The sequence below is a fragment of the Lissotriton helveticus genome, chromosome 1_1, assembly GCF_964261635.1.
Source record: "Lissotriton helveticus chromosome 1_1, aLisHel1.1, whole genome shotgun sequence".
In the NCBI taxonomy this organism is placed as follows: domain Eukaryota; kingdom Metazoa; phylum Chordata; class Amphibia; order Caudata; family Salamandridae; genus Lissotriton; species Lissotriton helveticus.
In genome coordinates, this window is record NC_136057.1 from 341,514,711 (window position 1) to 341,541,886 (window position 27,176).

Sequence of the window (27,176 nt, forward strand, 5' to 3'; positions counted from 1 at the left end):
GGGTTTTTGCTGTTATAATTCAAAAGCTTCCCCCTCTCATATGGGTAGGCCTAGTGGGGGCCTATCCATCTGGTCCAAAATAAAATTAGGGGTGCAAACCTAACTGATTCCTACTTTAGGCAACTGTTTTATGGCCATTAAGTATTTTAATAGACTGAAACTGTGCATTATTAATTTTTATAATAATAATTTTGTAACTCATCCTAACGATAATTATATTTCCTTGTTTACTTTCATTGACGACATTATTGAAGGGCATAAGTATGGGCCCTTCGATGGTATTTGCATCGGAGGAGATTTTAATGCCCATATATATCGTAGTAGCCCACCATGTAAAAACGGTGAAGAGTTGAAAAATTATTTAGCCTCTCGTGACCTATTGAATGTAATGGAAGTTGTGGGTTCAAGTGCAAATTACATAACTACACCTACTTTTGTGGGTCATGGTTGTGCATCCACGATAGACTATATATTTATATGCCCATCATTAAGCGACATAATTTTAAAAGCAGAGGTCATCTGTTCCGCCTATAGTGACCACTATCCGCTTAGAATACATTTACATAATCCACAGACCATGAAGGTCGCAGCAAAGTTAGAGTGTGGGCCAAAAAATCTGGCACTTTCTACCGATAGATTAAGACTAGTGTGGAAAGGGGTAGACAATAAAGATATTCTAGCTAGAGTAATTAGAAAATATCCCGAGGTGGTAGAGACTTGTCTGTCACACACGAGTCCCAGTAGTGTCGTGGCTGAAGCTTTTGGCAACTTATGTGGGGCCATTAAAACAGAATCCTCTAAACCGGCAAGGCAGAATATAGTTCATGGTCCCCGTTGGTTTGATTCTTCATGCTCCAAGGCCAATAGGGACCTGAGGGCTGCTTTAAAAACCAACCCTAGGGATGCGAGATTGGTGAGAGATCTAAGATCAAAATATAAAATTGCCCTATACACTAGATCTGAGGCTCTGGTGATTAACCACTGGGAATCTCTTACACGTACTGCCACGCTAAAGGACACAGCAGGTTTTTGGAGAGAAGTGAAGTTATTAAGATCTTTTGGCTCTAGCATTAACCCAATTAACTGCAATATAACTGGTGAGGCGTGGGTTGAGCATTTTTCTCAAATTTACGCAATATCAGCCACCTCTCCAGTAATTGCCCCCCTATTTAATAGCGCCGAACCTCTGACCTTTTCATTAATGGAGATTGAGGACGCGATAATTGATAGTGCAAGTAACAAAGCACCTGGCCCCGACGGTCTTTCTATTGACCAGATTAAATCAGAAATTAATTTTTGGGCCCCTCTTCTATGCAACTTATTTAATAATCTGCGTGAAAGCACAATTCCTGAATCCTGGTCGAATAGTGTAATCGTACCAATATTTAAAAAAGGTGACAGGTCGGACCCCGCCTGCTACCGTCCGATCTCACTGATCGATAACACGTTAAAGGTCCTCGGTAGGGTAATCTTCAAAAGGATAAGGAATTGGGCTGAAGAAAACAATGTTCTTCATTGCAGTCAACTGGGATTTAGAAGCCAAGTAGGCACAGTTGAACAGTGTCTGAATTTAAATCTGATTATGGCTAAATACATTATCTTTAAAAAATCCCCTCTTTATTTAGGTTTCATGGATCTGAGTTCTGCATTTGATTTTGTTAATCGTTCTAGGTTGTGGTCACTTTTGCTCGAATATGGTTTGGATGACTCACTGGTGTATTTTCTTTCTGAGTTACATAGGGACTTAAAAGCGAGAGTACGGATCAATAATGATGGCGATCTGTCCAATGATGTTTTTATTAGCAGAGGAGTTAGACAGGGCTGCGTACTCGCCCCCCTGCTTTTTATTTTATATATTAATGGGTTGAGTAGCACTTTGAGTAGGATTACTAAGGACGTCCCAATTATAAATGGTTCCCCCATTACTACTTTACTTTATGCGGATGACGCAGTACTAATGGGGCGTGCCCCGAATGCTTTACGCATCTTAATTTCTGGGTTTGTTGCGTTTATGTCCGATCTTGGTTTAAATACCAATTTTAAAAAATCCTTCATCATGAACTGCGGACCAAAAAAGTACAATATTACATCAATTAAATCCGGAGACAATATTTTAAAATGCACTAGCACTTTCCCCTATTTAGGGTTGTTATTCTCCAACTCAGGTTCATGGCAGCCTCATGCTGCACATGCGAGAAATAAAATTGGCAAATCAATTAATTCAATCTTATCCCTCCGAAAACCGAAACTGGCCAATGTTGTTACACCCCTACTTAACATATACCGTACTCAATGTCGGCCTACTGGGACATATGGAGCAGAAGTGTGGGGTTACTGCAAAAGCACGGGTCTCCAGTCGGAGGAAAATAGATTTTGTAGGAGGGTACTGGGGGGAGTCCTGTGCGCCTCTACATTTATTTGTCACAACGAATTGAGATTGTCTTATATCGCTGATTTTATTAGGTCTAGGCCTGCTCTTTTTTGGATCAAGGTATGGTTAAATCCAGCAGCGTCCTTAACGCGCAGTATAATATCTGACTGTCTGTTAAGCGATAGTTTCCATCACATACCTTGGTTAAATGCAGTCAAGAATAGCCTGCAGAGCCTGGGTCAAGGTTCTTTGTTTAGTTCCCCGAATTCTATTGTACCCGCTCATAAGAATAGCATTAAACGGGCTTTACTAGGCCTATATAAAGAGGATCGATTGAGATCAGAGTCTATTAAATCTGCTGTTATTAGATATCAGCTTATTATAGACTCTAGTTGTGATAATTTGAATAATTTTTACAGATATTTGTCAATACCTATAGGAAAGTGGAATCGGAGCCTTTTGTTCAGGTTTCGAGATGGAAGCATAGTTAATTTGCTTAGCTTCCCCCTTGGCTATAATAAAAAACTAGAAGAATTGGATTGCCCCTGCTCTCAGGGCGGAAAACAAAGTTTATTGCACTATTTCTTCTTTTGTAGCTATTACAAATTGTATACCTGTAAATACCTAAGGCCGATCCTTCGTAAATATAATCTTAGAGATTTTAAACTCGCATTAAAATTCCTACAAGTGTTGCATACCGACGAAGTTATATATATTGTGAGTTGTTTTATAAAAAGATGTGTGAAATCGAGGGCATGCATGGAGTTTGGATAACTGATATCAGTATTATGGTATCTGTTGCACTTTTCTGCACTTAATTATTTTTGTAAATTGCCTACTGATTTAGTTGTATATCTACTATGATATAAATGTTATTTCGGGAGTACATAATCTGAATTTTGTGTCTAAATTTGTTAATAGACCATTGTTTCTCCCTTTAGTATGCATTTTGTACTGCATTACATGCATTTCGCACTTTATGACATATGCTACTTAAACCCAACCTGATAAATCTGTTTTCTATTTATATATATGTTTTTAAATTGTTTTTAATGTATTTTTATCCTGTATGTACTTTTATGGATGTATTGATAATCCGAATAAAGATCATTTGACTTGACTTTGACAATAAACTGTAATAAGAAATACAACGAAAGGAGCAACCGTGAAAACATATGTGATTGAATAAAGAGACAACAAGTGAATCATGGAGGTTTCCGAACTTCATCAGAAGAGTTAACCGGTATAGCACTTGATAAGGCAATGCAGGTTAAGTACGTAGTTAGAGGAAGCCATAAAAGATCTCTTTTAATGGACACAGATACAGGAGTAACGTAATTAGTATCAAGTCTGTGGTGAAAACAAACGGCATTCGACCATGCTCTAAAAGTGACTTTGTCGGCCTGCTTCCAATTGGAAGTTATTAAGTGAAGGGCTATTGCTAATAATAAATCGACTAGTTTGAAGTCAGACGGTGAAAAGGGCCAAAAAGGTGATAGAGCCTAAAAAGACGTTACAAGGAGAAAATGAGGTTTGTTTTTTAAAGATTTTGTTAACTTGAGACCAAACTAATTGCCAAAAGTGAGCATTTATTAACTCGTGAGTTGAACAAAGATGCGCCAAATCGTCATGTCATGGAAATTTCCTATGCGGAATGGCTTGTGGATTTGAAAAATTTTATATGAGCAAATTTAGAGTTAGTGGAGGTTCTATGGGCATTTTGGAGTTTGCTTTACCTGCAAAAATAGGTGATTTCACAGGAATATGAAGAATTGTGGGTGTGGTCACATACCTCTTGTGCATATTTCCTAACCTGAAAAGGCAATTTACTATTACAAATGTACTCACAGTAAGGCAGCAGAAAGAGAAATCCAGCAAAATGTAAAATATTGATACTATGAAGCAGTCATATTTTATTTTTGCAAAAACGATTTCCTTCTTATTATTTTTACACTTATCTTTTTACTCATCGAACCATGTTTGACATATTCTAGTTATTACAGTTCTCTGGAGAAAAGTGTGGAAAGGGTTGTTGTAAAATTGCATGGAAGAAAACACAGAGCATTCTTTAAGTGTACAGTGGCGTTGAGGTCACAGGAACTATTTTTGTTCTAAACTTGCAGAATTGTTGCTTCAACGCTAGTCATGTGGTTGTGCAGGTGAAATCTTAGAATTCCATGGTGTTGAGAGTTTTAACATTAAAGGGATCCCACTCATGGTCTTGGGCCATGAAGAGTAAGCTGAGAAGCCTTGGGTGAAGAGGAGAGCCTGTAGAGGTTTGTCTTGTTGTCCAAGAACCATCTCACACAAAATGTAATACATGTATTTGGGGGTCTCCTCTCAATGCTGGGCTAGACTGTGATTCTGGAGCATATGATGAAGAAGCAAGGGCAACTGCCTTGTGATGGCTCAACTGATTGACCTCCTCACTGGCCTTTTCATCACATAAAGGTTTCACAGGAACACAGCCTGCTCTTTCAACGTGTTCAGAAGTGGGTAGGTTTCACTATCCTGCAGTTACTGCTCTGAGAAGTTTGATTGTCACAAGTGATACAGCTGGCCTTGGCTTTCAGAAATTCTCAGTAAATGGTCATTAAAATAGCACCTAATGCCAAATAATTAAGGGAAGCCTTCGATATCATTCATGTTCCAGCTGTTTTATAATATGCATCACCAATATCAAATCTGTTGCTGCGTTTTGTGATTGCACCTGTTTTCTCTTCTGCGCATGAGTAAATGTAATTTAAATAATCTATGTAACAGGTTGACCCACAGGACTTGGTAAGGAGAAACTTAGGCAAACATATTTGTCATTCCAGGTACTATAGTGGTTTGACCATGGACATCGTTGCTAGCTTGGTGTTTGGTACGGTTGTTGACTCTGAAAAGAACCCGGATCACTCCCTCATCAAACATATCAAAATGTTCTTGGACTTATTTACTCCTGTCAAGCTGTTCCTGATCCTAGCCAGTAAGTATTGTGTATCCTTTGATTCCACTGCACTAAACCGTGTAATCCAATAACTACTGGAGCAATAAATCGATTACTGTAGGATTTCAGCAAATAATGAATTATGTATGTCCCAAAAAATGATTATCTACATTTTCATGGGCTCATGAAAATGCAGGGCCGAGCGGTAAAACCGTGCAGTAATTCAGTTACAAGACATTTTTCCTGGTTCTTGGATTGCGACAGTGGTTGAAATTACTTTGATGTTTCATAGTAATATTGCACAGCTTACAGTAATCTTCACAAATCTTTCTGGTTGTCTTTTTTTGTCTGATTGAGGATTTGGAAATAAGTGGCGGAAACAATGTCCCTGCCACAGTCCCCATGATTGGGCATCCTGTAAATGTGGCAGAAATGCTTACTAGAAATGCTACTACAGGCAGAGCTCATCAAATTGCCATCCATAGTTTATTGTACACCCTCCCGCTGAAGGATATCTGCTACCAATGATCAAGAAGGTTGTTGTGAAGCTGCATGGGTCACACTCCCTTGATAACTATTGGTAGTTTGGTGGGCATTCCCCTGGCAGTACTTTGCGGAGGCTAATGGTAGAATTTCTCTCTAAACTCGTTAAGCTAGACCCACCTTCTTTGGCAATATTACAGCATAAATTCTCATGGAGAAAGGAAGGATCTTCACCCTCTAATCGTAGGGGGTTCCCTACACTTGTAGGCTTCATTTAATATAGCACTTGTCATGAATTAATAAGACTGTATGAACACCAAGACATAATCTCCCCAACAAGGAAAGGAATTAGGTGTGATAATACACATTTGGCTTTCAAAGGAATAGGCTTGTTGACAAGATTAACTGATAAAACCCACACTTTTGTATTCCAAAACATGGAAATCCTGGATTTGATATACTTAAACCGCTAGTTTGAGACCACGTTAATTCCTTTTTTACCTATCGTTGAGGCTGCTGGGGAATATCGCCTGGAGAGATTAACGGAAGTGCCACTAGGAAATTGGTAAGAAAAAGAAAAATGTATACGTGGAATTTTGAATTAATCTCAGCCATTAGTAATTACTTTTGCTGGAGTCAAGCCAATCATATTGTTCCCCCTGTGCTACCCCAGATAGAATCCTACCATATGCAAATCAGACTTGGACATGCTCAAGTAGGAACGGTCCAGCCCAAACATCAAGGCCAATCACACAGTGAGGATGGGACTTGCTTCTGGGCATACCTCTGGAGCTCTGGAATCTCCTCCCTGACAATCTCAAGGGCCTTGCGCCTCCTGATCAATTCCGCAAAGCCTTAAAGACCTGGCTCTTCACCAAAGCATACCTCTAGTTTCCTCCTTGTGCTATGCCCTGCTTTCAGCTGTTCCATCTGATGCGCCTTGATGCCCTCGGGCAAAGTTGCGCAATACAAAACTTCATTCATTCATTCATACCTGTTGAATGTTGGGTACAAATGATGGACTGGTTAGGAGTCTGAGTAATTACCAGTAGATGAGATCATTTCAAGCATTCAACCGATCACTTGTTTATTTTTCTCAGAATGAGTATGAGAGGTAGGCTGAGACATGGGTGCCATGCTCGCCGTGCCTCTAGAACCAAGTTGCACTTCCCTGATGGGTCCATTATAGGCAATAGCTAGCCTGGCATTGCTTGTGCTCCTGGCTAGAGAGGATATTGCCTAGGAGTCAGGGCTGGACTGTCCCTAATGAGGCTGGACCAAGCCTAATCTGCATATCGCTGATCTCTGTCTAGAAGGAAATAGTGGTAAGAACCAAAGGACTGAAATCCTGTTAGCGTAATAGCAGGGGTGAAAATAAATCAAGCATTCCACCCACCACTCTTTTGTTTTTCTAACAAGAATATTGATGGCCTGCAGGTTTAGATCCCAGTTTCAGACATGCTGTAAGCAGTGCCGTCAGCCCAATCAGCATGTCTGGCTGAGGAGCATTTGTGGCTGCAACAGAATGGGTCAAATACTAATCCTCACCAGAGCATGTGATCACTGGAAAGTAACTATCCTCAGGAAGGTAGAAGTAGAGTAGGACCCAATGTATGGTGGTTAGACACTCCCTGGTAGGTATCATCTTTGGCCAGATCACTACTCTGCCAGCTGCGATCTCAACAGCAGGTCTTTAAATCTCCTTCTTTAAACATATATATTCAACCCTTAACAATCTCTACCAGTCCTAGAGGGTTTCCACATACATTCCAACTGCCCACAATGTCCCGTTGGCCCCTGCAGGGTACTTAGATGTGTTCCCTTCCAACCAACCTTATTTTGGTTGCGAACAGCAGCTGTTTTATCTCCAGACGTTGAGTATATCGCTCATTGCTAGATGTGTGAGGCATCCATAGCACACGCACAGGAGTCTTGCACTCCCTGCCACCACAAATAAGGATCATCTTCAGTATGCAGATACTAAGGAAGGTCTCAAAGAGTTTGTGTGGATTTCCTCTCCGTGTCGACCACGATTTTGATTCAAGTATATCTGCCACTTCTACTAATTGTAAAGTGTCGATAGAGTTTTGGAAAGAAAGTCCGATTAGCTGTATGAATTTTTAACTGCAAAAATGAATGATGTTCAAGGCAAAAAGATAATCACCTGGATATCAACTATTGCTAACCTTGCTGGTCTTTTTCTCTTTAAAGTGGCATTTCCACACGTCATCAGCTTCCTTATGCACCTTCTACCCAGCAAGAAGCAGGAACAAGTCAACAGGTTCTTTAGCAACCTCATAAAGGACCTCATCTCCTTGCGAGAACAACAAGCGGAGACAAAAGTAAGATCCCCTTTTGACGGTCTAAATTGACAGCCTCTGTAATTTTGATGCCTTTTCTCTTTTAGTTACATGTGTAAATTTTGTAGAACAGAACGGTGTACCACTCCTAACAATCGTCCATTTATCTGCCAACTTCCCTTTTTACCAGCAGAACAAGTTAGGTGGAAACTCATGACATGATCTCGAGTACTGACATTTTGTTTGTGTGTCTGCTTTTATCGAGGACAGTAGTACTTGTCAGGTGTAGATAGAACAGAAGAAATGAATATAGAACAGAATCAATTCTCTGTTTCGTTTAGTTTTTTATGTTTCTTATGGTTTTATGTTACTATTATTATTTTTTCTCACAAACTGACTCACTTTTATGTCCTTGGATACAGGAATGTATTCCACTGTATAGTGTTCTGTGTTTTTTGATATCTAAAAATTAAGTTTGATTAAATCCTACTATCCTGCTGGATAGCAGCTATATAGAATTGATTCTGTTCTATATTCATTTCTTCTGTTCTATCTACTACTTACAAGGACCACTGTCCTTAATAAAAGTTGATACCCAAGGTCCTTGCTTACCTAATTAGATCCCCTTATTTTTGTTTAAATGTGTGTGCATCAGCAGCACAGAATTGCTCTGTGTATACTACAGCAGAAAATCTCCTTTGTCACACTAGGCCTTCTGAGGCTTCAACAACACCACAAGGGGCGAAAGGAAAGGCCTGGAACTAGTTTTGCAAACCAGTAAACAAATTATTTTCTTCATGTGTAGTAGCCAGTAAAAATGGAAAATTGGAGGCTTAATCGTATGAGTGAAAATGGCATAGGCCCTAGAGAGAAACTGGAAGGAGAGATAATGAAATAATACAACCCTTGAAGGTGTACCATAGCGTGCAGCTGCGTTATTCAGCTGCAGAAAAGACATTCTCTGGTCCACTAGAAAATGCTGTAGCAGTTACAAACATAGATTGAGAGAAGCAAACCATGTTTGTTTAAACAGTAATAAGACTACAAGAGACGAATCCCTAGTGGAAAAATGTCCCTCATCAACTTGAGTCATAAAAAATAACGCTAGTTTTAAATATTGCGCCAGAGATGCTATATAATGGCACTTCATAGATTAAATACCAGTCAAAGCCCATCGAAATTCCTGTGCTATATAATGAACTGTCAGAATGCTGCTCAACATTAGAGCAGTGGTGGCAGGTAACATTTGAAAGTGGGGGGCGTAAAAGTTTAAAGTGTTAAGTGGGGAGCGAGCGTAGCAAGCGAGCTCGACCCCCCCGAGACAAATTTATAAAAAAAGTGGGCATATGGTGCATTTTCAAGCACATTTTAGAAAGCAAGAAGGTCAGTAAAGCAATTGTGAAAGTGTAGTTATGACATCAGTAAAAAGATTCCATATGATAATAACGCAGGTAGCTTTAGTTACATTATCTTTGGAGTGCAGTGTGCAGCCAAAGCTACCAAGAACTGCTTTGGGATCTGGTTTACATCTGGTTTACATCAACACCCAAACATGTAAAAATTACTTAAAACATGCCACATAAACTGCCTTTATTCACAAAATATTGTGCATAATGAGCCTTTTTTCATGCCACAGAATTTAGTCCACCATGCCACTGAATTTCCTCCAGAAAAAGCCACTTATTTCCAGTACCTTGGCTAGAAAGATAGCGGGTAGTTCTTGGGTCAGAGAAAGCTGACTTCGACATTACATACTGCAGATACAGGACATACAAGCTGAGAATACATCAGTGGGAGATCCTCTAAGATTAACATGTGGAGGAATTGAACATTGCACTAAACGCCTGAGGCTTGAGCCGGGCGGTCTTTCATTTGCTCTGCTACCGGCATTTTAATATTTGTGTGACTTGCCCTGTGTGTCCTTTCCCCCCCTGCACCAGCGCGCCGATTTGCGCGACGCTTGGCGCCTCACCGATTTGAGGGTGAAGGCATTGTTTTAATTGTGATTTTAATACAATTACTTTTTGCCACTTACTTAATCCAGCGCTGCCTCCCCCCAGAGTGTCTGGCCGACATTAGGGCTGGTCTACCTGGGTCTCGGGCGGAGTGACGGCGGCGGCCATCTTGGGTAGGACTTCCCTCCCTTGGTGGACTGAGCCACCAGTATAAAAACAAGGAAAACGTCCGAATCGCTTGAACATTGCACTAAACGCCTGAGGCTTGAGCCGGGCGGTCTTTCATTTGCTCTGCTACCGGCATTTTAATATTTGTGTGACTTGCCCTGTGTGTCCTTTCCCCCCCTGCACCAGCGCGCCGATTTGCGCGACGCTTGGCGCCTCACCGATTTGAGGGTGAAGGCATTGTTTTAATTGTGATTTTAATACAATTACTTTTTGGCACTTACTTAATCCAGCGCTGCCTCCCCCCAGAGTGTCTGGCCGACATTAGGGCTGGTCTACCTGGGTCTCAGGCGGAGTGACGGCGGCGGCCATCTTGGGTAGGGCTTCCCTCCCTTGGTGGACTAGGCACCAGTATAAAAACAAGGAAAACGTCCGAATCGCTTGAACATTGCAGTAAACGCCTGAGGCTTGAGCCGGGCGGTCTTTCATTTGCTCTGCTACCGGCATTTTAATATTTGTGTGACTTGCCCTGTGTGTCCTTTCCCCCCCTGCACCAGCGCGCCGATTTGCGCGACGCTTGGCGCCTCACCGATTTGAGGGTGAAGGCATTGTTTTAATTGTGATTTTAATACAATTACTTTTTGGCACTTACTTAATCCAGCGCTGCCTCCCCCCAGAGTGTCTGGCCGACATTAGGGCTGGTTTACCTGGGTCTCGGGCGGAGTGACGGCGGCGGCCATCTTGGGTAGGGCTTCCCTCCCTTGGTGGACTGAGCCGCCAGTATAAAAACAAACGGCTATGGCTCCGCGCAGCGGACGCGCCGGATGCGCGCCGGAGTCAAGCCAGAGTCCAGCCCGTCAGCGCCCGTCCGCGACAGACCGGGGCATGGGGCGGGTCCATCTGATAGGTTGGTACCACCTAGGCTTTCTCTACCTTATACCCAACAGGAGCTACTGCTACTGCTACTGCGCCCAAATGTGACAACCAGATGTGCCCATTTATTTCAAGCTGACATACTGCCGCTGGTATGCGGAACATGTAAACAGGCTCTCCCATCCCCTAGGATGATCACATATGATGCTCCTAAAGCCAAAATGATATTATTAAACTGTAGGTCGTTGAAAAAACATAGGCTCGAAATACACGATCTATTAGTTACGGAGAACCTGGATGCTCTTTTTCTCACTGAGACATGGATGGACGAGGACTCGTCTCCCGAGGCACTTGAGGCAACTCCTCCCGGGTACTGTCTACTTCGTCTAGACTGACACAAACAAAGAGGGAGGGGGGTAGCCCTTATGTACAAATCTGAGCTAGAATGCACCCTAGTAAAGGTCACCTTACCTAATAGCGAAAGTGGCTTATTCACTATTAAAATTGGGCCGAGAAATGTCATTCATGGGCTGTTGGTGTACAGACCGCCGGGGGCGGCGGGACAGTTTGGCAACCAGCTTCTAGAGTGCGTTACCCAAGCGGCTCTTCGCTATAAAAAATGTATTATTCTAGGCGATCTCAATCTCCATTTCAATGACATGGTGTGCAGGGAAGCACAGGATGTGGCTGCTGTTTTAAAATCTTTAGGCCTTAACCTTAAATCTACTGCCCCTTCCCATCAACATGGTTGTCTCCTGGACCCCATTTTCACGAATTGGGAGGGCATTTATGTCTCTACTCCGGTGAGAATAATCTGGTCAGATCATTTTATCATCCCGTTTACAGTAGATAAAACCCTTTTAGACAACACTTCTTCAAACCACCCCCCCCCTGAAACGAAGAAAATGGAATAATTTTAATCAAGAAGTTTTTAGATGCACGCTCCAAAAAAATCCCCCTTCCCAAAGTAATTCCTTGGAGGAGGCCTGGAATAAATACGAAACATGGGTGATCAACGCACTTGACGAGATAGCTCCATGGACAACCAAGCCCCCAGCTAGGCATTCGAAAACCGCCCCCTGGTTTTCGGAAACACTCAAACTGGCCAGGTCCAGATGTAAAAACCTAGAACGAAGGTGGAGATTACAGTATAACCCTGAAGACAAACTGCACTACAAAAGAGAACTTAATACTTATAAGAAACTGTTAAGAACAGAAAAAAGCTGTTATCTCAAAAACAGAATCGATTCAGCTAAGAACCAAACTAGAGAACTATTTACCATCTACAGAGAGCTTACGGTCCCTACCAGGCTGGACGCTCAAGATACCTATTCAGAAGAGCTGTGCAATTCTTTTGCAGACTTTTTTATAGGTAAGATTGATAAAATACACGCTACCTTTTCGAAGGATGAGATCCAGCCGTTTAAACACACAGAAGTCATAAACACCCACACGGAGACCTCCTGTCTCTCTTGTTTTGTAACACCTGAGAAACAAGATCTAGTAAGCATTGCCAACAGCATTCAATCTGGCTCACCCAGCAATGTCTGTCCCCCTGCTCGCTTTAAAGGAGTTTTGGAGACCACAATAATAGATCAGATCAGTCTTATTGTGTCGCTCTCCTTCAAAGAATGTCAGGTACTAGACGCGTGGAAGACTGCTCAGGTAATCCCTCTTAAAAAAAAAACCAACATTCATATCACCCAGTTTCAGAACCTCCGCCCCATCTCCCTCCTCCCTTTCTGCGCTAAAATCGTGGAGTAGGTGGTGAATAAGCAGCTCATGAGCTACCTGGAGGAACATTCTCTCCTACACCCCACTCAATCGGGCTTTAGAGCGGGACACTCCACTGAATCAGCCCTACTTTTCTCCACCGAAGGTTTGAGGAGTATAGTGGATGATGGAGAGACAGCAGCGTTGGTTTTATTAGATCTAAGTGCAGCTTTTGACACCGTGCTGCACTCAACGCTGCTGTCTCGGTTGGCGGACATCGGAGTGAAGGGACGGGCCCTGGCTTGGGTAGAGTCTTTCTTGACTAACAGAAGCTTCCAAATGCATTGCCCCCCCTTTAAATCCTCTCGCAGAAATGTAGGCCATGGGGTTCCACAGGGCTCGAGTTTGAGCCCTACCTTGTTTAACATTTACATGGCACCCCTGGCCTGCATAGTTGAGAGTTTTGGGGTGGGCATTGTCAGCTACGCCGACGACACTCAACTGCTGCTTAAGCTCACACCTGAGTGTAGAGAAGATGCCATCAACTTCTCGAGCTGCCTTACATCGGTAGCAGCTTGGATGAACCACAACTGTCTTCGCCTTAATGGCGATAAAACCGAGTTGCTGGTAGTAGGGAAATCAGCTTCAGTATGGTCGCATATGTGGTGGCCTAAGGAACTGGGCAGTCCCCCTCGTCCGGTGGAATCGGTGCGCAATTTGGGCATCACATTAGACTCTGATCTTTCCTACAAAACCCATGTGAATAAAGTTACTGCCAGGTGCTTCAGTATACTGAAGGTTCTCCGTAAGATTTTGGACCTCTTACCAATCAACTCGAGAAACACTATTGTTCACGCCCTGGTAACCCCCCACTTTGACTTCGGAAATGCTTTGCTTCTAGGGTTGAGCCAAAAAGGATTACATCAACTTCAATGTGCGCAGAATGCCGCAGCTCGCCTAGTACTTAAACTTCCTCGCAAAGCATCAGGTAAATCTGCTCTATCCAAACTCCATTGGCTACCCATAAGAGAGCGTATTAAATTTAAGTCCCTTTGTTTCGCTCATCGTATAGCTCAGCGCAAAGGCCCGGCCTATCTTCAAAATCTACTGATGATACACCGCCCCACTAGAGACCTGAGATCAGCCGGCAGGATGATCTTTAAACTTCCGAAAATTACCAGAGCCAGGATGGGCGGACGTTCGTTGAGATTTTTAGCGGCCAAATGTTGCAACGATCTCCCGCTCGGCCTCCGGATGGAGCCCTCCGAGAGTATGTTCCGAAGAAAACTTAAAACTTTTTTTTTTCCTCAGGCTTAACCCATGTGCCACTTCCGCTCCCCAAATGTTCTACCTCTGTCTCGTCCTCTTAGCTTTTTTGTGCAGTATTCAGCGCGGGGACACACTGTTTTTGGGTAACCAGGCGCTTAATAAATGGTTTTAATAATAATAATAATAATAATAATAATAATAATAATAATAATAATAATAATAATAATAATAATTGGTCAGTGAGTTCGTGTCTGGTTTATTTATTTGTCCAGTTTGCATGCAGCTCTTTGATGGCACTTCATAGCTCAAGGTGTTTGATTGTGATTGTAACTTATGAACTGCACAGTAAGAAAAGGATCTGTGACAAAAGCAGTATCCCACTGACCATTGCAAATAAAATACTGTTCTGAGATCTGCACAGTATACGTTCTTTGCAGCAGGCATATTAACCCTCTGCGTCTCCTTAGATGAGGCAAAACTGCCACGCGACAATACCTTATCTTTGCATTTTTTTTGTTGCCTCGGGGTGGTTTCTTTTTATTTTACTACATTTTCTTCTGGGTTTTCTCCCATATAGCGTAAGTTATTATTTTTTAATGTGGTAGAGAGCATTAGTTCTTTTTGGTGACAACGTGATGTTAAACTGGAAGCTAAGTGTTCAAGGAAGCCGAGAAGACATGCGAGAGGTTCAAAATATTATCTTTCAAGAATAACAATAATGACGAATTATGGAAAGCAATGTTACAAACGTGCATCTAAAAGACACGTTTGGAAGTGTTTTACTGAACCGCGTCCCCATCTGATACCTGGAGAGGCGCTATCTCTGGACATCGCATGGCATCTAGAAACTATTTATCTGCGGTGTCTGAGTGCCTTGAGGAATGCAGATCTCTCCTGCTGATGTCGGAAGAACTTCTCCCAGAAACATTGGAAAACATGTGATTCTCTTACTGCCTGTAGAAAGTACGGCCACCCAGAGGGTCCGCGGCAGTCCTGCCGTCCCTTGTTTTGTCTTTTATTGTTTCATGTTAACACGCTTTTACGTAGGCTGAAAACTGTTGGATACAAGGAACCCTGCCGTGCTATTAAAACGCACTGCTACAAACTCGACCCCCGAACCCTTCCAGTCTCAATGGAAACGCTTGATGAGTGACATTTTCAAAATAATAATATGCTCAAATACAGGCCTGGCTCACAGCCTGCAAACCGACCGACAATCATCGATGTATTGCAGATTCTAAACAATCCTCCATTCTGCGCTCTCCTGTCCAGTTACGTTTAATGAACAGCTTATCAGCACACGTTCATCTTGAGTTGAAAACATTATTTTTTAATCATAGCTGTTTCAACTTAAAACAACTATGATCTGCCTATTTTTCTTCTCTTTCGGCTCTTAAAAGACTGGGCATGAGTTTTTATTTTATTTATTTTAGTTTATTTAATGCGTTTTTATATAGCGCGGACTTTACCCTAAGGTGTCAGGGCGCTTCACAATAGGAACAGTAGTGAAACATGGGGAAAAATTACAAGTCAGCATGTTACAAGAGCAAACGTTACGTTACATGAGACAATGGTGGCAATTGTGCATGTTACAAGAGCAAACGTTACGTTACATAAGGCAATGGTGGCAATTGTGCATGTATCAAGAGCAAACAAAATACAAGAGGTAGCAAACGATACATTTCCAGAGGGAAAGTGACGAGTGCATGTTACAAAAGAGTACACAATACAAGTAGAAATATAGTACTGCAATAACTGGCAGACTCTCAAATGACAAGAACACTTGGGAAGGCACTTCTATAGTCATTTAGAACAGAATTTCCTATAAAGGTAGGACTTCCTTCAGATAATGGAGAGGGCGTAAATTAAATTTGGAAGTGTCTTTGAAGGAGGAGAGTTTTGAGGTCAGTTTTGAAGGCTTGGGAAGAGGTGGTGGTCCGGAGCTGAGGCGGAAGTGAGTTCCAGATTCTCATCACGTTGCCTGAAAAGGATTGGGCCATTGACCTTTCCTTCTTGAAAGTGGGAGGTTCAAGCAATAGATTTTCTGCATTACGTGATGGTCTAGAGCCTCCACAGAGTTTCAGTTTATTCGCCAGATAGCGAGGAGAGGAGGAGTGCAAGGCTTTGTGGGTGATACAGGCAGTCTTGTAGATAGATCTCGCCTCGATGGAAAGCCAACGGAGGGTGGATAAAGTGCGTGTGATGTGGTCGCTTCTTTTGGCCCCATATATGAAACGAGCTGCTGAATGGAGAACCGATTTAAGGGGGGGACAGGTGGGATTTGGGAAGGCCAGTAAGAAGAGAGTTGCAGTAGTCCAGTCTGGAGAGAACCAGCGATTGGACCAGGGTTTTAAGGTCATGCTCCGGGAAGAAGCGACAAATCTCCCAAAGAAGGCGCAGTTGGTATCGAGCAGATTTTGCAATGGAATTAATGTGGGAGAGTAGATTGAGTTTTGTGTTGAGTATGACACCAAGGGATTTTGCACTGTCGACAATGATGGGTTTATTGTTAAGTAGATTCATCTGATCCATCCATGATTGAACCGGGGAGGAGAAAGTGAGGAGGAGAGGAGGAGGAATTCAGTTTTAGAGGGATTCAAAATCAGTTGATGAGTTAACATCCAGTTTTGAATGGGGTCGAGAGTAGAGCTTAGGATGGAGAGATCGTGAGTGGAGGCAACTTTGAGGTAGATTTGAGTGTCGTCTGCATAGAGATGATAGTGGATCCCGGATTTACTTAGGAGATTTCCCAATGGTTCTAAATAGAGATTGAACAATGTTGGTGCAAGTATAGAGCCTTGAGGAACACCTTGACCTACCGCTAAAGGTGATGAAAGACTATTCGGTCGTTTGCATCAGCAGTGGGTTTTTTAAGCAGAGGGGTGACCTGCCCAGTTTTGAAGGAAACAGGAAGGGAGCCTTGACAGATGGATGGGTTAACCAAAGTGGTCCAATAGGACAGAGAATTGGTATAGAAGTCAGTGGCAATGGCACTAGGGATGGGGTCAAGAGAATGGTTGGAGGGCTTTGTTTCGAGGATGCATTTGAGGAGGGCATCTTCGGAGATGGGGTCAAAGTTCTGCCAAATGGCTAAGGGTTTGCGGTCCTCTGGAGGGGTAGGCTGACTGACCTGATCCACAAGTGGTTTCACTTTTTCATCAAGGAATATAGCGAATTCCGCTGCTTTCTTTGGGGAATCCTCCAACTTGGAGGTTGGGGGAGAACAGTTTGGATTCTAGATGAGATCGAATAGTTTTTGGGTCTATTTTTGGCTGAGTCGTGGAGGGTTCTGAAGTGCGTCGCTTTTCCAAGGAAGATGTGCTTGTGGTACTCGGATCTTGCTGAACGAAGTGTGGCCAAATTATCGGTGGAGGGCGCTTGTCTCCATTGTTTCTCCAGGCATCTTAGGTACTTCCTTTCTTCCTAGAGGGATTTGTTGAACCAAGGTGCCGAGGAGTGGGCCTTTTCTTTTTGCTTTGGAGAAGAGCGACGTTATTGATTTGGACTGCAAGGACTGTGAGGCATTGGGGGGTGAGTTTGTTAACATCTAGGTCCGGGTCTAGCCTTGGAAGTGATAGCAAAGCTGATTAATAGAAAGTACCGAGGTCAATAATTTTAGTGTCACGGAACCAGGAGGTAGCCCTCTTAGGTTGGCCGAGAGTTATAGAGTGTGATAGGTGAAGAGAGAATGGGATGAGGAAGTGGCCAGACCAGTTAAAATGAATAGGGGTAGCGATAGTAAGCATGCCTGTTTATGAAATAACAAGGTCCAGGATTGAGCCCTTAGAGTGTGTTGTTTCTGTGCAGTGTTGGATAAGATCGTTTGCTGAGAGGAAGGTAGCCAGCAAATTCACAGAAGAGCCTTGAGACGAGCCCCAGTGGAGATCGAAGTCACCCACGAAGATCTGATTGTCACTCTGCGAGTATTGGTCGCTAATTAAGTCAGTGAGTTCCTCCATAAACGAGGGGCGGCTACAAGGCGGGCGGTAAATGGCATGGAATCTGAGGGGTGAGCGGTGGTGCAATCGAAGTTCAAGGGATAGGCATTCAAAAGTGCAGAAGGAGCTGTTAGGAAAAGCCTTGAGTTGAAGGGAGTTTCTTCAGATGACTGCAACACCTCCCCCAACTTTGTCGATTCTGTAATTTCTAAATATAGAATAGCCTGTGGGTACTAGGAGATCAAACATAGAGCGAGAGGTAGCGTTGAACCAGGTCTCTGTGAGGAAGAGCATGTCAATATTGTGAAGTATGATGGTGTCGGAGATTTCAAGTCTGTGTTTTATTGCAGATCTGCAGTTGTGGAGCAGACAGCGCAGCTCTGTCGAGACTGTTTTGGTGACGGGGCACTTGGGCTATAAGGGGTGATAGGGATGTTGTGCCTATACGAGGGTGCTCGGGAGGGTTTAGGTGGATAAGAGGTTCTCACAGAGGAGATGGTTGGAATAGTGTAGATAGTAGGGCTACTTGGAGATGAAAGTGGAAGAAGGGTGGCGTCCGAGGGCTTGTGTGAGTTTGTGATGTTTGCAGACTACAGGTTATGCTTTGCTATTATGGGGTGTGGGGGCGAGGTGCATCTCGTGGGAAGGCGAGTGTTTTCCAAAGGAGTTAAGGTGTATGGAAAAGTGGACATCTTGGAGCATAGAAGTGAAATGGTAGCTTCAAGTTGGGAGATGGAGGAGATGAGAGAGCCTAGCTTATTTTCCAGCGAGAGTAGGGCAGAGCACAGCATGTTGGGTGGCTCGATGGAAACAGGAGGGGGTGCAATTGGTGGTGGAAGGCAGGGGGAAGTTGGGGGATGGGAGGGGAGTTGGGGAGTAGGGTTCAGAGGCGGGGTAAGGTGGTGGTTGGTGCATCAGAGGTGAAAGGAGAGTTGTCTTTGTTGGCGTTGCAAGAAAGAAGGGAATTAAGGATATAATTAGGGGGAGGTAGGTGAGGAGTGAGGAGGTGGGGTGGAGGGAGAGGGTAGGAATGTGTGGAGACACAGGAATGAAGGAGGTTTGGGAGGAAGCGGGGGGAGGGGCGGAGAGGTCCTGTAAGCTAGGTGAGGTGGCTATGAGGGAACGGGCATCTGGCGGAGTGAGGGGGGTTGGGAGATAGGGAAGTTGAAAAAAGGAGGTGGTTCTGCTAGGCCCGAGGGAGGGAAAGGGAAAGGGAAAGGGTTACCACGGGGTTCCACTTACAAGAGGGCCAGAGGGGTTACAATGGGGAGCATCAGGCTGTAGTTGTAACCTCTGGTCTCTGCTTCTGTCTAAACACAAGGGGAAGCAAAGGCAACGCAAAACCTAAATGAGATTTATCAAGATACGCAAGGCCACCTTGCCCTGAGTGGCTTGATAAATTTAGAGTAACGCAAGACAGCGCAAATCACTGCCTGTGTTACTCTTCAACAGGGAAACGTACCATGGGCAGAGGATGGGTGTTCCCGCGCATCCACCCATGAATTCGTACGCATTCCCAGATTTACCAACATTGATAGACCTGGAGATGCGTTAGAATTGCACGCCTCCCCACCAGAGGCGCAATGAGGGGAAATATATTTATTTCTCTTCGTTGTTACCTATTTCTAAGTGTGGTGCATTCTGCATCACACACAGCAAGACGAAAATGCCTCTCTGGATTGTTTTGGTACAGGAAGATGCCACTTCCTGCTCAAAAACAATCCTGCCTTCAACGTAGGCACCCTTGCAACATGACTCAAGAGTGCCTGCATTGGCGCAAGGCAGCCAGAAGTGCACCAGCAGGAGGAAAGGACCTGTATGCACAGTATAATGGTAAATACAGTGCATTCCTGCCATTTCCCTTCCACGCAGCGCAGCAAGGTGGCTTGTGGTGTTGCACTGTGTGAAAGTATGATAAATCTGGCCCTCTGAATCTACCATCCTTAAATGATTCAAGCTAGTGTGAATGTAGACGTTGATCCAGCAACTCACCGATTCGTGGTCTTGTATATCTTGCCATTGGGCACCTTCATGGTCTTGATTGTTTTTCTGTTATCTTGACACAGGGTTTCCTCTTGTTAAAGATGAAGTTTATTAGCTTTCATTATTTTAAATGAATTGTAATCATTTGATTATTTTTCAGAGGCGTCATGATTTTCTGCAGTTGGTGATCAACACGCGCAGAGTTTCTAGTAATATCCAAGTGGAGAATTTCGATATTGTTAACAAACCCGAATTTTCTGCACCCCTGGCAGTGGCTGCACCAGACAAATCCCAAAAGTCCATGAGCGACAAGGAAATCTTGTCCCAAGCTATGGTCTTCATAGTTGCAGGATATGAGACTACGCGGAGTTTGCTTTCCTTTACAACCTACTTGTTGGCAACGAATCCAAAATGTCAGGAGAAACTTATCGAGGAAGTGGATGCCCTCACGGACAGACAGGTGAGGAATCCTTTTAGTCTGTACAATGTTTGGCTGAGCAGAGTTCTGACTATGGGCCTTTATTGTTATACATCTATTTCTGCTGTTGAAAAAGTATTTTCTCACATGTCCTAAACAATTGGGAATGGCTAAGTGTATACAGTTGTCATAAAGATGCTTCATTGAACAACACCTCAAGTAAGACCGGTAACTGCATTGGCATGCCCTGCTGATGCTACCACTTTCAGGCACTTTTGCACATTTAATGTTCATGCGAGCATTAGAAAATGTTATTTTCAAAGAATAAGTAGTCTGTGGGTTGAGAAAGCCCCAGCTTCCTTACGTTCCCCGCATAAGGAACTTCAACGGTGCTATTGAAGGGGATATTCCAAATTAGACTATTCAGTCCCTACTTTAACTTTAAGGACTACCAGCAAGAGGGATGCTAGACATGTGGTCGCGTCCCACTGGGCGGGGCATCACACTGTGCAGAGAGTTACCACACCGAGCAGGATCTCTTAAGGCAAGAGAACACTGATGGGACTGTTGTGCCCTCTGCCATTCATCGACCAATACACTTAGGCTTAGGTTCTGCTGTGCTCTTTCTCTGTAGAGAACCTCTGCCCCTTCTACCATAATCAATTGGTTATGTGAGCAAGTGCGATGCAGTCGAATGCCAGGTGATGCATAAACGCAAGAAACTTAACTGAATACCAAGGTTGATGGCAAGAGAAAGCGCGTGCAGTACAAAGTTAAACGCTTCAACGTATGGCTAAACATGACAAATATTTATTAGTATATTACGCAGTACTCCGCATTGGTGTGATCATAGAAAACTCCCTCACCACAATTACATGACTCTAAGACAACTCACCACAGGAAAGTAGTAAAAAAACACACAAGGAGGACTAATAATCTTCTCACGATGAGTTGTTCTCCTCTACTGTCTCCATATACTGTTCTAGTCAGCTATCCTTCCTCTTGTCATTGGCTTCATTTCTGGGGAAGTGTGACTCAATAATAAGGTCTCAATTAATACAATGGGTCATCTAACTTTCTCTACCTTTTGAGTTTTGTGTTTTTAAAATAAGGCGCTCTCCTCACCTCTCAGCCTCAACGAAAGTGTCCCTGATGCATTGCTGCAGCACCAATCCTGCGCCGTTTAAAAAGGGGAGATTAAGGGAAATAGTAAGGGGCACAGGAAGGAAGGTGGTTCTGATGAGTTTCTGACTCAAGGGGAGACGTGCCAATAAAGTCTTCCCCTATCCAATTACCTGTACATCCTTATTGTACTATTAATCACCAGCAAACCTCTATTAGAAGAGGGTCTGCATCCGAAGAAGCTATCTGTATCCCATGCCATGCCACTCTCCTCTAGGTGTCAATGCTAACTTTAAGGAGGGTGCTGCTCCCTCCCCTCTAGGTGAGAACATAGGAACGCTCACCGGTATGAGTAAGTCTTCGTTAATAGAAATATTTGGACCTCATAGTGTGAACGCGTGTACTTGCTTACTTGACAGCTATTGAGATCTATCTACTGTCCTTCAATTCCCTCTGTTTATGAAGTCAGTGTCTCAACTAGTCTTTGATGAGTATAAAAAGATTTATGCACAAACACATAACCAACTGAATGCTTTTGGAGTTCAGAGCACAAGAATGGTTTATTACAAAGCAGGCAGATGCAGAGAACTCTACTCTAGGAGACTAGGGATTCTTCTCAAATTGACCCAATCTTCTTGGACCCCCAGATTAGGACCAGTCATTAGTGGATAACCCAGTCCACACAAACACACATATGATGTGAGGTCACCTGGGAGGTTTCACTCCTGTCCAGGGTAAATCTCTCCTGGGTTACTGTGGCCTGAGGCTACCAGGAGCAGTGAAGTATAGATCTCTCTGGGAGATACCACCCCGAACTAGAAGATCAGTTTCGCTGTACGGGGAACAGCAGATACAACTGGACTTCACCAACGTGCAGACTTTCTGTAAATCCTTTCCCTTTGGGCACAGGCTGTAAGCCGTCAGGACCGGTGCAGATCTAAAGCCGGTGCATTGTTGGCTTTTAGCCATTGATCTGGCACGGCAAGGAAGAGCCAACGAATAACATCACCGTTAGGATGGTTGTTTGTATGTCAACACGATAAATATTGAAATGCAACAATACTGACTGCAAGATAGCAACCTGCACATTATTGTCAAGATAATGATACACCGGGGAGAATGGATTTACTGTTCTAACACCACAACTACTTACCTTCGCTATATTGTGCAGTCGATATTGTTGAATGTCAATATGGAGAAAGTCAACATTGTGGAATCACACGGGAGAGTTGGACATCTCTGTGAGTCTGGCTGTTGCTCATATGTCAGATTCATTCAGAGGACTAATAAAATAAGGATTTGTTTCTTCAAGGTGCCCGTTTTCTGGCACGTGTGTTTCTGTTTGTTAATTACATTGTTCCACTTGCCTTCGCACATCTGTCAGAGCCTCAGTTGCTAACGAGCCTATGACATGTGACAGCTGAAACAACATAAACCAGATATTACTACTTTTTTTTTTTTATAGAGAAGGGATGTTTTTATATCTTATGGTGGCCAAGGGTAAAGAAGGATAAGGGTGACAGCAGGCCCGAATGTCTGAAACCATTGCATGCTATGCCTCATACAGTTCCTAGACCACTGTGCCCGAGATTAGCTCAAGTGTAACTGATTACTGATAACTTCCATGATAAAGAAGTATGTATGCGAGCATCTATAAATGCACATCACAGAATATGCACTAAACAAAATTCTGCACAGCTGTAGACATATGTTTGGCTTGTTTACTAAGAGATGTATTAATGCCTGCACAGTTGTGAAGGGATGCAAAGAGAGAATAGTTTTCTAATGCGCGAGTACGCGGTGGCAGTACAGGGCAGATAAAATCCAGCTTGTGATCTAGGAAAGTGTCACTGCCAATTGTGGAAAGTGCCATCCTTAGCCGAGAGTTGGAGTGGCTAGGATGTTATAGACGTGTTGACCCCTAATGAAGTCCTGGAGGCACCTGGTTGTGAATGCTTATGTTCCTCAGCGGTCAGACCGGCTCCAGTTGTGATTCACCTGCCTTGTGGATCCTCATCTCTTGACACAACATTTTTTCGAAGCCCTGTTGAATTAACTTGGAGGCAGGGGACTTTCAGCCATCTTGAGTTCTAGGGTCTCACAGACTGACTATCATTTTCACTACAGGTGGAGGTGCCAAGCAGAGAATTTGGAGCTTACATTACCTTGAGGTCTTGACGGCTGAATTGCTGATGACCATGCAACATCGGTTGGCTTCTGAGTGCTAGGAGAGAAGCTCATATCACTATGCATGTTGCTTCAGGACTATGATGTCATCTGCAGGACCCCTTTGACAACAACAGTTGTCCTAGAAATCACTTCCAAATTAAGTTTCATTCAGAGTCCACTTAACTGAGACTAATTGACCCATCAATATGGTGCAGCAGGCGGTCAACAGTGGAACAGAATAAAAGCAAACCCTGCCAGTGCTCCCATAGCTCCTAGCAACTTGTTGGATCCACCTAACTAAACAAGAACACTTTTCAGCGCTTGAGTGCCTGCCTGCTGAGAATCCAGATATCCTCCTGAATTATAAGTGTTAATATTATAATGGGCAATTACAAATCATGGCTTTAGAAATTAGCTTTCATCTATTGAAGCATGTCTCTTGGGAAGTGTCTCTAGAGACATGGGCACATGCTGTAGAGCAGATCCTTAGCAACACTGCGGGCCTGATTCACAAAGGTAACTTACATGTTTGAGTAGGTTTACTAGTTTTCGGTATTCACAAACTTACTTTTCTGGTAACTTACACTTTTGTAGGAAGGGGGATACCAGGACATTTACCGACCCTCATGTAATGGGCTCCTAACTGGTCTGAATCAAGAGTTGATCATATATTGAGTAGTTATCCTTCATTTCTGGCCCATGTGCACCGGATATCCTCCCTTAGACTCTCTTTACCACTCAAATTACAGTCACAGCTGTCAGAGGACAAATTGCTACATGAAATTTGGTTACTTTTTTTCTTCAGTATTTAGAAGACCTGTTCTGCTGTTTCAAATGTATCTAAGGAATCTTTTGTGTTTAACTGTTAAATATCCTGTGAAAAAATACTTTAAATCTGTTTGTATCATGTTCATATATACCTAGGAAGAGAAATGTTAACAATCATACATGTAATCACAAATCTAGTTAGTATTAATCAGTATGAATGTTGTCTTCTATGTGCTAGAAGTTTCCCAAAACACTTTATTAATCACAAACATTTAATGGACTGAGCAGTCGAGAAGCCATAATGCCCTGTGTTCCACACTGTACATTTCCCAGTAGCGTACTCTCGTTTTCAAATCTGGCAGGAGAAAGGGGATTTTATGAGAATAATTGTCTTTCTAAATCTTACACTTCCTGGAGGATGAGATCCTGACCTTTGTACATTAGTTGCCTTATTGCTGAGAATAACAAGTTTCTGTCACATGGTCATATTACATTGACTTGTATGGAGAAAAACTGAGTATATACTAGGTCGATTTAACATGTTTTTTTCCCTCTTAGCGCCAACTGACCGTTTCCTAACGAGAGCCCTGGTTAGTTGAAATAAAAATTGTATTTTGATCTTTTGCTTTGCCAACTGCTATTTTACATTAAATGCTAGTTAGACATTAGGCTTCCCAGATTTTATTTTTAACACATAATGTCTCTGCTAGCTAAGTGTGTGGACACTTAGCTAGCTCAGACATTGTTTTTGAATCAGATGCCATCATTTCTACATGAACCAGACATCAGCTTCATCTCCCATGTCCCACTGCTCTATTGGGAACTTGTCAACATTCTATCTCACTCAAGACCATCTCCTCTGAAGAGAACTTTCCACCTTCTTGCATATTTAAATGTTTTCCAACCCTTCTCGAAATCATCAATATCTCCCTTACCAAAGGACCCTTTCCAGGCACCTTCAAGACTAGCCTGAGCCTTCCACTACTGAAGAAGCCAAGCCTGCACACCGTTGACCTCATCAACTTTTGATCTATCCCCACCTAATAATAGGAAAGTCTGTCTTGACCCAGCTACAGGACTAAATCAGCAGGAACACCTTGTACCGGACTACAATCAGGCTTAGAACCACACTACAGCACAAGGTTGTTCAACCACATAATTCCTACACTCAAGGAACTACACAGGCTTTACTTCCAGTCCCAGGTGTTTTTCAAGACCAGCTGCTCATGTAAGAGGGTCAACAAGGCCCTCAGAAACACCCAGTATACTTTGCCAAGAACCTAAAAAACCTTAACACCCAAGTTGGACAATTCAAGAGCAAGGCTATTGCAAAACTGGAGCCAAAGAGATGCAAACAGAAAAAAACTAGAAAACAGTCTTTCTCCTTCTACACACATATTGTAAAACAGCATCCCCACCAACATCAAAAATGCTTTAAGACCAAAACTTAAGACAAACATAAGACAAAATCTTAACTTTACTACTCCTAAATGCCGTTTGTGAATACCGAAAGTTGTAAAGTTAGAATTTTGTCTCAGATTACTTTTGTGAATCGGACCCACAGGCTTTAGTAGAGGTTGGTCCCAGGAAAGGCCTAGTGAACCTTCTAGGGCTTAGTGCTCTTTGTGCTGTGAATCAGCAGGACCTGAATCTCCTGCTTCTGTACTAAAGATTTGACTGGACCTAACTTCTTTCTTTGAATTCAATTAAGATAAATTGGTTAAGGATAGTACGAAGGTTAAGGATATTCGTAATGTAATTGAAAAGGACCTAATATTACCTTTCCAAGAACCTATAGTGGGCATAGAGGCCACACTTGCCTACCATTGGTTGGTTTTATTGCCACTCTCATTTGCTTGCTTCTTATTCAATAGCTTGCCTTGTCCATCTTGTATTTTTTCCTCTCCTGGATCATTACCTCTTTACTTTTCTCGTTTCCTTGCTCACTTTTATGGAGTTACTTTTTTCATTTTGCCTAAGCACTCCATGTAAGTGTATATGTTTTCCAGCTATCTCCTTATTGTGCTTCTCTCTCTCACACTCCATGTTACTCTTTCTTTCCCGGTAGCTTTCCTTACACCCCCCACGCTCTATGTTGCTTCCACCCATGTGCTTCTTCCCTCGTGTTCATTTCCCCCAGGCCCTGAATGCTTCTTGTTCCTTACCCCCCGCCACCCCAACCCAACATATTTCCACATTGCCCCAGTCTATAGACAAGACCTGTTGGCTTTTCCAATGCGTGTTTTCTTATATAATTCTTCTTTGTTTGTTGCATATGCCACAATACAAGAGTCAAAGTTTAGGTACATACATAATCCTGTGTAAATCAGAGTTGGAGTCAAACTGAGAAAGAACCAAATAAGAAAGACTAAATTAAGGAACAAAATCCACTAGAAACAAATTAAACTGGTGAGTCATTCAAGAGATGTTCTATAGCATATTTGACATACAATATTTGCATTTAGAGTGTTGGATGCTATTAGGAAACCATTGGGTAGGCACGGGCTACTGTGCCACAGCCATGGTGGCTGGGGTTGTTTGCCTCTACTGCTTCGGGATTAAGTTGAATATGGCTCTGAACTGGGTTAAGTACGACCCTTTCAGCGCTTGACTCTAAGTGATAGCAATGGTGAGCAGTGACAGGCTTCTCATGGAGGGTAGCGTTGAGGTACATAGACTTGGCTGTCAACACCACACCTAGCAGCTCAATAATATTA

At 43.0% G+C, this 27,176-nt stretch overlaps 1 protein-coding gene across 1 annotated transcript in view; it reads left to right on the forward strand.

Annotated features, from left to right (window-relative positions):
- TBXAS1 (thromboxane A synthase 1) overlaps window positions 1-27,176 on the forward strand; it is a 458,190-nt gene that overhangs the window by 375,398 nt on the left and 55,616 nt on the right. The window contains exons 8-10 of the mRNA XM_078673199.1: window positions 5,191-5,342; window positions 7,998-8,128; window positions 20,143-20,442. Of these exons, the coding sequence (XP_078529325.1) occupies window positions 5,191-5,342; window positions 7,998-8,128; window positions 20,143-20,442 (583 nt within the window). The remainder of the gene's footprint in view (window positions 1-5,190; window positions 5,343-7,997; window positions 8,129-20,142; window positions 20,443-27,176) is intronic.